At 38.9% G+C, this 14,468-nt stretch overlaps 1 protein-coding gene across 5 annotated transcripts in view; it reads left to right on the forward strand.

The window, feature by feature from the left end:
- Positions 1 to 14,468, forward strand: part of RANBP17 (RAN binding protein 17) — a 428,680-nt gene that overhangs the window by 347,975 nt on the left and 66,237 nt on the right. For all 5 annotated transcript variants that reach the window (XR_010133994.1, XR_010133993.1, XM_019028430.4 and 2 more), the window contains one exon: positions 4,075 to 4,157. Coding sequence is in view for 3 of the 5 variants with exons in the window: in XM_019028430.4 (XP_018883975.4) it covers positions 4,075 to 4,157 (83 nt within the window). In the remaining 2 variants the exon portion in view is untranslated. The remainder of the gene's footprint in view (positions 1 to 4,074; positions 4,158 to 14,468) is intronic.

A 14,468-nucleotide genomic window follows, 5' to 3' on the forward strand; every position in this document is an offset into this window, starting at 1 on the left:
TCTCTGATGGTATTTGTATTTCTGTGGGATCAGTGGTGATATCCCCTTTATCATTTTTATTGTGTCTATTTGATTCTTCTCTCCTTCTTTATTAGTCTAGCTAGTGGTCCATCTATTTTGTTAATTTTTTCAAAAAAACAGCTCCTGGATTCATAGATTTTTCGAAGGGCTTTTCATGTATCTCCTTCAGTTCTGCTCTGATCTTAGTTATTTCTTGTCTTCAGCTAGCTTTTGAATTTGTTTGCTTTTGCTTTTCTAGTTCTTTTAATTGTGATATTAGGGTGTCTATTTTAGAGCTTTCCAGCTTTCTCTTGTGGGCATTTAGTGCTATAAATTTCCCACCTAACACTGCTTTAGCTGTGTCCCAGAGATTCTAGTACGTTGTCTCTTTGTTCTCATTGGTTTTAAGGAACTAATTTTTTTCTGCCTTAATTTTGTTATTTACCCAGTAGTCATTCAGGAGCAGGTTGTTCAGTTTCCATGTAGTTGTGTGGTTTTGAGTGAGTCTCTTAATCCTGAGTTCTAATTTGATTGCACTGTGGTCTGAGAGACAGTTTGTTATGATTTCTGTTCATTTGCATTTGCTGAGGAGTGTTTTACTTCCAATTATGTGGTCGATTTTAGAATACATGCTTTGTGACACTGAGAAGAATGTATATTCTGTCGATTTGGGGTGGAGAGTTCTGTAGATGTCTATTAGGTTTACTTGGTCCAGAGCTGAGTTCAAGTCCTAAATATCCTTGTTAATTTTCTGTCTCATCAATCTGTCTAATATTGACAGTTGGGTGTTGAAGTCTCCCACTATTAGTGTGTGGGAGTCTAAATCTCTTTATATGTCTCTAAGAACTTGTTTCATGAATCTAGGTGCTCCTGTATTGGGTGCTCCTGTATTGGGTGCTCCTGTATTGGGTGCATGTATATTTACATTAGCTCTTCATGCTGCATTGATCCCTTTACCATTATATAACGCCCTTCGTTGTCTTTTTTGATCTTTGTGGGTTTAAAGTCTGTTTCATCAGAGACTAGATTGCCACTCTTTTTTTTTTTTTTCCTTTCCATTTGCTTGGTAAGTATTCCTCCATCCCTTTATTTCGAGCCTATCTGTGTGTTTGCATGTGAGATGGGTCTCCTGAATACAACACACCGATGGGTCTTGACTCTTTATCCAAGTTGCCTTCTGTGTCTTTTAATTGGGGCATTCAGCTCATTTACATTTAAGGTTAATATTACCTTTCAATTTGATCATGTCATCATGATGCTAGCTGGTTATTTTGCACATTAGATGATGCAGTTTCTTCATAGTGTCATTGGCCTTTGTATTTTGGTGCGTTTTTGCAGTGGCTGGTTTTTCCTTTCCATATTTAGCACTTACTTTAGGAGCTCTTGTAAGGCAGACCTGGTGGTGACAAAATCCCTCAGCATTTGCTTGTCTGTAAAAGATTTTATTTCTTCTTTGCTTATGAAGCTTAGTTTGGCTGGATATGAAATTCTGGGTTGAGAATTCTTTTCTTTAAGAATGTTGAATATTGGCCCCCACTCTCTTCTGGCGTATACAGTTTCTGCAGAGAGATTTGCCATTAGTCCGATGCACTTCCCTTTGTAGGTAACCTGACCTTTCTCTCTGGCTGCCCTTAACATTTTTTCCTTCATTTCAACCTTGGAGAATCTGACGATTATGTGTTTCGGGGTTGCTCTTCTCAAGGAGTGTGTTAGTGGTGTTCTCTGTATTTCCTGAATTTGAATGTTGGCCTGTCTTGCTAGGTTGGGGAAGTTCTTTTGGATAATATCCTGAAATGTGTTTTCCAACTTGGTTCCATTCTCCTCATCACTTTCAGGTACACCAGTCAATGTCAGGTTTGGTCTTTTCACATAGTCCCATTTTTCTTGGAGGCTTTGTTCTTTCCTTTTCATTCTTTTTTCTCCAATCTTGTCTTCATACTTTATTTCATTAAGTTGATCTTCAGTCTCTGATATCCTTTCTTCTGCTTGATCAATTTGGCTATTGATACTTGTGTATGCTTCACAAAGTTCTCATGCTGTGTTTTTCAGCTCCATCAGGTCATTTATGTTCTTCTCTAAACAGATTATTCCAGTTAGCAGCTCCTCTAACCTTTTATCAGTGTTCATAGCTTCCTTGCATTGGGTTAGAACATGCTCCTTTAGCTTGGAGGAGTTTGTTATTACCCACCTTCTGAAGCCTACTTCTGTCAATGCCTCAAACTCATTCTCCGTCCAGTTTTGTGCCCTTGCTGGAGAGGAGCTGTGATCATTTGGAGGAGAAGAGGCATTCTGGTTTTTGGAATTTTCAGTGTGTTTTGTGCTGGTTTTTCCTCATCTTCGTGTATTTATCTACCTTCAATCTTTGAGGCTGATGACCTTTAAATGGAGTTTTTGTATGGGGGTCCTTTATGTTGATGTTGATGTTGTTGCTTTCTCTTTGTTAGTTTTTCTTCTAACAGGCCCTTCTGCAGGTCTGCTGCAGTTTGCTGGAGGTCCACTCCAGATCCTGTTTGCCTGGGTATCACCAGTGGAGGCTGCAGAACAGCAAATGTTGCTGCCTAATCTTTCCTCTGGAAGCTTTGTCTCAGAGGGGCATCCGGCCTTATGAGGTGTCAGTCGCCCCCTTACTGGGAGGTGCCTCCCGGTTAGGCTACTTGGGAGTCAGGGACCCACCCGCCTTCTGCATTGGTCTCACTGGGAGCTGCAGACCGTAGCTGTTCCTATTTGGCCATCTTGTTCCCTCCCCAGATGATTCTTTTTTTTTTTTTTTTTTTTTTTTTTTTGAGAGAGAGTCTCACCTTGTTGCCCAGGCTGGAGTGCAGTGGCCCTATCTCAACTCATTGCAACCTCCACCTCCCAGGTTCAAGTGATTCTCCTGCCTCAGCCTCCTGAATAACTGGGATACAGGCACATGCCACCACACCTGGCTAATTTTTGTGTTTTCAGGAGAGACAGGGTTTCACCATATTGGCCAGGCTGGTCTCGAACTCCTGACCTCAGGTGATCCACCCATCTTGGCTTCCCAAAGTGCTGGGATTACAAGCATGAGCCACCGCGCCTGGCCCAAATGATTCTTATCTAGCACAATTGTCCTAAGAATTACCTTGTGAAATTTTGTTATTTTGGAAAATGTTATCTTTTCTGTATTTCTCTAGAATTTAATGCAAATTATATATATGCATTTCTTTAATCAGAACTTGTATGCAAGCAATCATGTTCATAATAATATTTCTAATAGGTAATCATTGTACTTAATACTAAAGCATTTTTAAAAAGCATGGAAAAGCAAAAATTTGTTTTATTCTTGTTAAACAGGTCTTTAGCAGTGTCTTGCTTTTTGGTAGTTTTTGTTTTGCTAATCCTTTTTTAAAAATGCCAGTGCTTCTTAAAAGCCAAAGCAATTGTTTAAAAATCAAATATGTCAGGAGGTCATGTTAGTTCTTTACCCTGTTCACACTTCCCCAACCCCAGTAGGAACCAGGAAAGTAGAATTGCTACTCATAAGTGAACTTATGAGATTTGTTTCTCTTTACTGATGTTGTATGCAGTGGAAACTGTAATGTGTTTGAAATATGCTTGAAGTATCAGGTAATTCTTTACACATATGTGCAGTATTTTAAAAGTACCAGATTTCCTATTCATCACTTTAGAATTTGTTTTAAAAATGTGTATCAGGCACTGTAGGAAATCTCAAATGGAAATATATATCATTATCCAAGTATTTGTCTAAACTTAGACACCTGGGGTGTTTTATTATTATCCATCATCCAGTTGGCATGAAAGAAGGGGCAAGAAATCTGTGATAAAGAATGTCAGGATATTGTTTTGACAGATAAAAAATGAACTCTTTGAATTAGCAAATAAATGAAAATAATTCTTCTTAATTGTCCTACTGTCTTTAGAGTGAAGAAATTAGCATACGTATTTTATCAACAGTTGTTTATAAAATGGAGTGGAACTTTAAGAGACAATTGTACTGCTGCTACTTCTTATAAATGAAAATGCTAGGCATTTTAAATCTGTGTTTGGTTTCTTTATTTTCACATATAGGCAATTTTTTTCTATATTTCTTAGATCCCAGCGTTTGAATTTTGATGTATCATCTCCTAATGGAATTCTTCTCTTCAGAGAAGCTAGTAAAATGGTTTGCACTTATGGTGAGTGTCCTTTTCCATATGTGCCTCTGCAATATAGTTTTATCTCTTTGGAGGAAAGAAAGATGTTAGTTATTTTGTTCTTTTGAACTTTCATATCTTTATGAATTTGTGAAGTCGGTAATACAAGTGCAAAAAGCCAGGTAGCTATCATATTGGCATCAAGAGAAGTAAGCAGCATGCCTTTGACTAAATCATGCCTGACCAACTTGATGAATTTCTTTTGGATAAAATTGCAGTGTCAGTAGATGAGGGAATACACTAGATAGAATATTGAAAAGTTACAGCATATTCAAAATTGCTCAAAGTTACATCAGGGAGTTTGCTATGTTGAACCAAGGAATGCTTAAAGCGGAATGTCACTGAATTGTGGGAAAATATCCTTGTAAAGAGCAGTAAATATTTTATTATGAAGAACTTTTGGGTACTGCGCCTCTAGAAGCAGATTTCTACAGGAAAGATTGTCCTATTCAATTAAAGTCCAAAATAGTATTTGGTTAGCAGTTTGGGCCTTAAAACTACAATAAACTCTAATAATTGCCAATTCTGACACTGTCATCAATGAAATTCTCTACTCTCTGAGACCTTTATGTAGATAAGGAATGGAGATAGGATGGATAAAAATCCTCTGTAATCTAATTTGGCACACAGTGACTGAATGTCAACTGAGCTGGGCCCTGTGCAATGCACTTCTCCTTGAGGAATGTTTCCCTGTGTCCTTTTTTTCCCTCTCTGTTCTTTCCCAAATCTACAGCAAACTGTTAAGTCAATTTAGTCTGTAAAGTTGCCTGTTATTCTTTTTTTTTTGAGACGGAGTCTCACTCTGACACCCAGACTGGACAGTGCAGTGGCACGATCTCAGAGCTCACTGCAACATCCACATCCCAGGCTCAGGTGATCCTCCCACCTCAGCTTCCCGAGTAGCTGGGGTTATAGGCACGCCACCACGCCTGGCTAATTTTTGTATATTTAGTAGAGATGGGGTTTCACCTTGTTGGCCAGGCTGGTCTTGAACTCCTGACCTCAAGTGATCCACCCACCTCAGCCTCCCAAAGTAATGGGATTACAGGCATGAGCCACTGCACCCAGCCGTGATTCTCATATTTGGGTACCCAGAAACAAATTGTACAAAATTTTGTAAAATCTCTTTATTTTAATTCTGTATGTGTTTGTGTATGTATGTGAGAACAACCAATAGAAGCCTTATCACTTTTTTTAAAGTAAAAGCCTATTTTAAAAAGAAAAAAATGGGTGTTTTAAGTTGTTTTTACCTCATTTCAGAACACATTCTGGGGATCTGAGCTGTATACATTGTAGGCCTCCATTAAAAATACTTCATTTTAATTGCACATCTGATTTGTAGAATTTGAGATTTTTTCATGTGTAAAAACTAGAGAAAGCACCTATATAGGACAGTAAACTTGTACTCTCTTATTTTCATCTGTACCAGTAACTACATTGCCACAACTTTTGTATCCTGTTTGAAAATAGACACATTAAAATCATATAAAGTGGGCTGAGCACAGTGGTTTATGCCTGTAATCCCAGCACTTTGGGAGGCCAGGGCGGGCGGATCACTTGAGGCCAGGAGTTCGAGACCATCCTGGCTAACATGGTGAAACCCCGTCTCTACCAAAAATACAAAAAATTAGCCAGGCGTGGTGGCGGGCACCTGTAATCCCAGCTACTCAGGAGGCTGAGGCAGGAGGATCGTTTGAACCCGGGAGGCAGAGGTCGCAGTGAGCCAATGTCGCACCATTGCACTCCAGCCTGGGCAACAAGAGTGAAACTCCGTCTCAAAAAATAAAATAAAAATAAAATCATATAAAGTGGAAATGCTTTGCCTCCTAGAGGTAAAAATGGACCCCTTTAAAAAATATTCTAAATACAATTTGCCATACTTTTTTGTGTATATCTAATTCCATTCCATGTTTTATCATATAAGATGTGTGTCTGGACCTTTTTTCAAAAACAGCATGGTATATTAGAAAAAGCACAGTTTTCAGATTTACAAGATCTCAGTACTAATCCTGTTACCAATACTTATCGACTTCATGACCTTCAGCTAAAATACTATATATACCTCTATGTGGCTAGTTTTCTTTTATATAAAATTAGGACTACTAAATACCTACTAACTTACCTGCCTAGTTGGGATTAAGAAGGCTAATTGAGCTATTCTGGTAAAAGGCCTGGCACAGGAGGTAACATGGAATAGTTACTCGCTGTTTATGCCTCTCCTTCTTCCAAAGCCTTTCTCTTATACTCACCAAGCCAGCCTTCTTTGGACAGGGGTTCAACAACCCACATCATTGTTTTGCTCAGCAGTGTTTCCTGTTTGGACCACACTGCCCTGCTTCCTCTGCCTGTAGCCAGTGATTAGTTTTTATTCCCTCTCTTATTTAAAGGAAATAAACAGCATATATGTATAAGAATCTCTTAGTAATCAGTAGAACTTTAACTATGCATATGTTAGATTCCTGTTACCAGTCACAATTGTGTCATTCCTACCCCTTTTTCTGGATCTTTCTTTTCACTAAATATATTTTTTCCTTTAGGGTTTATTTACTGTTGCACTAGTGCTGTTAAGGGAAGTAAGCTTCCTCTTCCAGTGTCACTGACTTTCTAGGACAGAATGTATGTCCAGTAAGTGACACCAAAAGGAATCTCACAGAATAATGCTAAATCTACGGGCTTCAAAAGTTGTTCTGTTCTCTGTTGGGTTGTCTGACATAGAAAAAGGCATCGCAGCAAAAGTTGAGAAAAATAACTATGTGAGGATTATATCGGAGGAGGAGGAAGAGACAGAAGAGAAAGGAAATGAAGGGATAGGAGAAGGGAAGTGGAGTGGGGGAAGAGACAAAGCGTTCAGAGCATTCTTGCAAAGAAAAGCCAGTAGGGAGTTTTCTTACACGGAAGAAAGACGAGATTAGAGTAAGGCTCTGCTCCTCAATTTAGACTAATAGTATTGGTAGCTTTCACTTTGTTATAAGCTTTTATAGTCCTATATTAGACCATTTACCGTACATTACCCTGTTGACTCCTCAAGGTAGGTATTATATGCTACTCACTAGTTAATATGACCTTGGTTAAGTTGCAAGCCTCTCTTGCTTCAGTTTCTTGTTAGAAAAAATACTTCATGCCTCAAAGACATGGTTGTGAGAATTCAGTTAGGTAATGTATGGAAAGCCCTTAGACTAGTTAACGACTGTGATTACTGTTGTGAAGAAATTGAAGCTCATAGAGGTTAAAAAAAATTGCCAAATATTACATAGCTAGCAAGTAGCTGAATTGGAATTTCATTCAGTCATACTGACAGTGGTCTTTTCATATTCTTTACTGCCTCTTGGGAGTTGCCAAAGTAACATTTTACCATGAATATTTATGATGAAGCACTGTTCTTTAAAGTATGGTGATTTCTATCTCAAAACTTAAAGGAAATCAAAGTTTCAATGAAAAAAATGTCCTTCAACTGGGTCACCAGTGACTTTGACAGTGACTTTGATACATGCACTTTACATAGAATAATAGAAAAATGTTTCTTAACCTCTACTAATTCTCTTGCTGGTCCACATCAGCCATCCGATTTGTCTGTCTTTACCTTCTGTAATGTTTTATTACCCAGGCTTTTACCTCTGGAAATTCTAATATACACATTGGAGGAAGATCATGTAGTTGCCATTCAGGAGTCTAGAAGATGAGGGAAAGAGTGACTGGGAGGGCACAGAAGAGCCAGCACTGTTTATCTCTTTGGTAAGCCGAGGTGAAGGAAAGGGAAGCCAGTGGAGGAAAGAGGCCAGAACATTCTGTGATCCCTTCTGTTTCCATCCTCACTGGGTTCTCTGATCACCTCTCATGAGCAGTTTTTGGTTATGATCAGGGCGGTGCAGAGAGGGAAGGAAGCATTTCCAAATGCAACTGACTTGTTATGTATTTTGTGAAATACCTCCGCCTCACTGCTCTGTGAGACTGGCAGAAAAATAATACTTTTGATATGCTGTTTTATTTATCTACAGTCTGTCATGATATACTTTGATGTAAGTTTTTAATTTTGCTTCAGCTCTCAGCTCCTCTTGCCGTTACAGCTCAGGGTCAGCAATGAGGTTAGCCACAGTAGCACAAAACAATTTCCTGTTTGTACAGCCCAGGTAACATTTGGATGAGGATTAAATTTTACCACATTTTCTACTAGCCCAAGCCTATTATTTCTAATGAGTTTTAAATTGCTTCAAGAACATGTATTTCAAAACTTAGTGCTGCGATCCGTTCAGCCTGAGCAACTTAATAAAAGAAATTTCTTTCTTAAATTTTTGGTTAAAATGTTGCATGCAGTGTAATAAATGTTATTACTTTGGAAACCTACTTCTCAGTTTTAAGAACTGGATGATTTTTATGTTCAATTTCCATTTGTCTAATCTTTCCTTCTCTTTGCCTCTGGGTCCTGGTATCTTTAGTGACATCTGTTGGTTGAAGAGTGCACAGAAGGGAGAAATAATGATTGTTTTCATAAGACTGGCCAAAATAGAACTGCCTTCATTCTTTCCTTAGGTACCTGATTTAAGAACTCAATATATAAAGATTCTAAACTTTAAAAATGGATAGTACAAGCTATGATTATTCACTGTCATAAGAATTTACATCAGGATTCTTTTAAGCAGTATATGCTCTGGGTGTATGTAAGGTATAACTTAATATGCATAAATTGAATTTGTAAAGTGGTATACAAGCCACTGTTATTCATCACCACCTAGATAATAGGCCATTGGTTTTCACCCTTGGTTTTGCAGAGCTGTAGAGGCCTGTGAAAGTGCCACAGCAGCCCTCCAGAAAAAGAGGGAAAGAGGACCACTTTGCCACCTTGACCAGAACCACCCAGCTATGTAGTTACACTAGACTTGTTCGTAAAAGCTATCACCTGTTAGGACTTTTTTTTAAAAAGAGGCTGAAAATCACTTGCATGTACTATTAGAAGTGTTGTAAGAATGGAAGATTAAGATTGTATACAGGCATACTTCTTTTTGTTGTACTTTGCAGATACTGTGTTTTTTATAAATTGAAGGTTTGCAGCAACCCTGCATGGAGCAAGTATATCAGTGCCAGCATATGATTTCTTTGTGTCTCTGAGTCATATTAATAAATGTGTATTCTGACTGCTCTGCTTTGGTCATTCCCCATCTCTTCCCTTCTCCTCCCCCCTCCCTATTCTCTGACACAGCAATATTGAAATCAGGCCAGTGAATAACCCTACAATGGCCTACAAGTATTCAAGTGAAAGGAAGAGTTGTACATGTCTCACTTTAAATCAAAAGCTAGAAATGATTAAGCTTAGCGAAGAAGGCATGTCAAATGCTGAGACAGGTCAAAAGGTAGGCCTTTTGCACCAAACAGCCAAGTGGTGAATGCAAAGGAAAAGCTCTGGAAAGAAATTAAAAATTCTACACTAGCAAACACACAAATGATAAAAAAGTGAAACAACCTTATTGCTGACATGGAGAAGGTTTTAGTAGTCTGAGATCAAACCAGTCATAATATTCCCTTAAGGCAAAGCCTAATCCAGAGCAAGGCTCTAACGCTGTTCACTTCTATGAAGGCTAAGAGAGGTGAGGAGGCTGCAGAAGAAAAGTTGGAAGCTAGCAGAGGTTGGTTCCTGAGGTTTACAGAAAAAGGCCACCTCCACAACATCAAAGTGCAAGGTGAAGCAGCAAGTGCTGATGGAGAAGCTGCAGCGAGTTACCATGAAGATTTAGCTAAGATTCATTTTGATGAAGGTGGCTACACTAAACAACATTTTTCACGGAGACAAAATGCTATTGGAGGAAGATGCCATCTAGGACTTTCACAGCTAGCGAGGTGTAAAGTCAATGCTTGGCTTCAAAGGACAGACTGACTCTCTTGTTAGGGGTTAATGCTGACGGTGACTTGAAGTTGAAGCCAATGCTCAATTTACCATTTTGAAAATCCTAGGGCCCTTAAGAATTATGCTAAATCTACTCTGCATGTGCTCTAGAAGTATAGCAACAAAGACTGGATGACGGCACATCTGTTTACAGCATGCTTTATTGACCACTTTAAGCCCACTGTTGAAGCCTACTGCTCAGAAAAAGATCCCTTTCAAAAGGTTACTGCTCACTGACAGTGCACCTCGTCACCCAGGAGCTCTGATGGAGATGTACAAGGAGATTAATGTTGTTTTCATGTCTGCTAACACAACATGCATTCTGCAGCCCATGGATCAAGGAGTAATTTTGACTTTCAAGTCGTATTATATCAGAAATACATTCTGTAAGGCTGTAGCTGCCATAGATAGTGATTCCTCTGATAGATCTGGGCAAAGTAAATTGAAAACCTTCCAGAAAGGATTCACTATTCTAGATGCCATCAAGAACATTTGTGATTCACAGGAGGAGGTGAAAATCAGTATTTAGCGGGAGTTTGGAAGAAGTTGATTCCAACCCTCATGGGTGACTTTGAAGAGTTCAAGACTTCAGGGGAGAAATTAACTGCAGATGTGGTTGAAACAGCAAGAGACCTATAATTAGAAGTGGAGACTGAAGATGTGACTGAACTGCTGCAGTCTCATGATAAAACTTGAATGGATGAGGAGTTGCTTCTTCTGGATGACCAGAGAAAGTGGTGTCTTGAGATGGAATCTACTTGTGGCAAAAAGCTTTAAAATATTACATAACCTTAGTTGATAAAGTGGCAGCAGAGTTTGAGAGGATTGACTCCAATTTTTAAAGAAGTTCTCCTGTCGGTCAAATGCTATCAAACAGCATTGTATGCTACAGAGAAATCTTTTGTGAAAGGAAGTCAATTGATGCAGCAGATTTCACTGTTGTCTTATTTTAAGAAATTGCCACAGCCACCTCAACCTTTGGCCACTACCCTGATCAGTCAGCAGTTATCAACATCAAGACCAGCCTTCCACCAGGAAAAAGATTACAACTCACTGAAGGCTCAGATGATTGCTAGCAATTTTTAGCAATAAAACATTTTTAATTATGATATATACATTATTATTTTAGAAACAAGGTTGTTGCACACTTAACAGACTACAGTACAGTGTAAACTTTTATATGCACTGAGAAACCAGAAAAAAAAAAGTGTGACTAACTTTATTGGGATATTTGCTTTATTGTAGTGGTCTGGAACTGAACTCACAATATTTCCAAAGTGTGCCTCTAGTTATGTATAAATGATACTTATGTATAAATGATTACAAGAAGATAGCTAAATAATTCATTGGTCTTGAAATAACTAGAGAGTTAATAAAATATCACCAAAAAATAACAGTTCTCGAGAGAATAGATTGTCCAGGAACTATGGATATGGTCTTCGATCTTGTCAGTTGGTTAAGGCATATAATAACAAAGTAGCAGAGTAAGGTTCACAGAAGTCTTGTGGACACAGTGGAATGATCAACACCTTGGGATCCCAAAATCAGGATCAGGTGGCTTACAAAGCAAGGCCTTCAGGATGATAGCTGAACACATGCTTAGATTTCAGTGGATTCCTTCATCCATGCACCTAACATTTGTTGAGCATTTACTTTTTTGTTGTTTTTTTTGTTTGTTTTTTTCAGTCTTGCTCTGTCGCCCAGGCTGGAGTGCAATGGCACGATCTTAGCTCATTGCAACCTCTGCCTCCTGGGTTCAAGCAATTCTCCTGCCTCAGCCTCCCGAGTAACTGGGATTATAGGTGCCCGCCACCACGCCTTGCTAATTTTTGTATTTTTAGTAGAGATGGGGTTTCACCATGTTGGCCAGGCTGGTCTCAAACTCCTGACCTCAAGTGATCTGCCCACCTCGGCCTCCCAAAGTGCCAGGATTACAGGCGTGAGCCACTGCGCCTGGCTGAGCATTTGCTGTTAATACATTTCTGGTGCTGTGAGAGATAGGAAGATAAATAAGATGCAAACGGAAAAAAAAAAAAAAAAGAATCCACCTGGGCGCAGTGGCTCACACCTGTAATCCCAGCACTTTGGGAGGCCAGGGCGAGTGGGTCACCTGAGGTTGGGAGTTCAAGACCAGCCTGACCAACATGGAGAAACCCCATCTCTACTAAAAATACAAAATTAGCCGGGCGTGGTGGTGCATGCCTATAACCCCAGCTACTCAGGAGGCTGAGGCAGGAGAATCGCTTGAACCCAGAAGGCAAAGGTTGCAGTGAGCCGAGATCGTGCCATTGCACTCCAGTCTGGGCAACAACAGCGAAACTCCGTCTCAAAAAAAAGAAAAAAAAGAATCTTACAGATTCTTCCCTTAAGGAACTTAAGTCCAGCAGGGGAGTCGGACAAATGAAGAAAGAATTATGATGTGTTGTGCTATGTGTTATCCTTGAGAAGTATTTAGAGTGCCATAGGAGCCCAGAAGAGATTTCTAGCTGAAACTGGGGGTTTAGAGAAGGCAATATTTCTTGAAGGGAAAAGAATAAGGCTCAGAAGTTTTAGAAGGGCATTTAAAGAAGAGAATAGATTTTACAAAGCACATAAATATAGAACAGCCTGGTTGGTTAGGAAACTTAAGGAATTTCAAAATTGCTGAAGACTAAAGCTAATGTTAAGGAGCTTTAGGCAGTGAGAGACGACCAGTTAGTTATGTAGTAACTTTTGGGTCAAAGTAAAGAATTACAACTTTAGGCTGGGCACAGTGACTCACGCCTGTAATCCCAGCACTTTGGAAGGCCGAGGCGTGTGGATCACCTGAGGTCAGGAGTTCGAGACCAGCCTGGCCAACATGGCGAAACCCCATCTCTACTGAAAATACAAAAAATTAGTCAGGTGTGGTGGCGGGCACCTGTAATCCCAGCTACCTGGAAGGCTGAGGCAGGAGAATTGCTTGAACCTGGGAGGCAGAGGTTGCAGTGAGCTGAGATCGCACCTTTGCATTCCAGCCTGGGCGACAGAGCAAGACTCTGTTAAAAAAAAAAAAAAAAAAAAAAAAAAGTATTACAACTTTATCCTTAAAGATATACATTCTTTAAGGAAAATACTGGATGGTATGACCATATTAACATTTTTGAGAAACCACTTTGATAGCGTTGTGGTAGGTGAATTATTTGGTGTAAAGCTAGAAGAGAAAGGAACAGAATTAGGCTTTTTTTGGTTTTGTTTTGTTTTTTTGTTGAGACAAGATCTCTGTCACCCAGGCTGGAGTGCAGTGTCATGATCATAATTCACTGAACCCTCGAAGTCCTGGGCTCAGGTGATCCTCCTGCCTCAACTTCCTGAGTAGCTGGGACTACAGGCACGTACCACCATGCCTGGCTTTTTTTTTTTTTTTTTTTTTTTGTAATTTTAAGTCGAGATAGGGCCTCACTATGTTGCCCAGGCTTTTCTCAAAACTCCTTACCTCAAGCAATCCTCCGCACTCAGCCTCCCAAAGTCCTTGGATCACAGGCTTGAGCCACCACGCCTGGCCAGAATTGTTATTTAAATTAGCATACAATCTTAGTAGACATAAAATTACGTCTACCTTTCCTATCTCAACATGATTCCCTCCTATATGATAATGTGATTTTAGAAAATTTATATTATCACACAAAGAAAAGTATACCAGTTCTTGGGAATTTATAGAATTTTGTGTACTGTTTTGTACCAAATACTACTCTAAGACTGTACGTAGGATCCTTGCCATCTTCAATATAGTTTTCTTTTTGTTAATATTCAGTCTGGGACAGGACATTCCCCAATACCTAATTCTATTGTTTGCACATGAGATCACTCAAGAAGTGGTTGCATCTGACTGAGAGACTAGAAGTAGGTTTTGCTGGTAGCTACCAGTTAACAATTGTGCGTCTAGTTGAAATTCCTTTCAACAAATAAGAAAAATACATAATTATTTCAAAATAAACTCTGTAAGCTTTAAATACTGGGAGTTTATTTTTTTTTCTTTTTCGGTTACTTGGTATGGCTCCATGGAAAAGCAAGAATTATAAAAATGTCCATAACCTTTATAAACTCATTTCTATTTTTCTTCTAATGTTGGAAATGATCTAATAATGGAAATAATCTAATGATAGAGGACAGCTAACTACAGCTAAAGATCCTTGATGTTACATTATTGATAATAGTGAAAAATGGGAAAACAAACAAAATGCTACAAATAGCAAAATGCTTGAAATAACATAGAAGGATATATCAGTTCAATGGAATAAATTGCAACCATTAAAAATTATCTTTTAAGATTACCTAGCTTATGGGAAATATAAATAATACCACGTAAAGGTAGAATTCAAATTTCACCTATGCTGTAGGTAATGTTAGACGTCTATATATGGGGCAACAATTGAAAGAAAACAGAAACTTCAAAATAG

Source organism: Gorilla gorilla, chromosome 4 (genome assembly GCF_029281585.2).
Source record: "Gorilla gorilla gorilla isolate KB3781 chromosome 4, NHGRI_mGorGor1-v2.1_pri, whole genome shotgun sequence".
Lineage (NCBI taxonomy): Eukaryota > Metazoa > Chordata > Mammalia > Primates > Hominidae > Gorilla > Gorilla gorilla.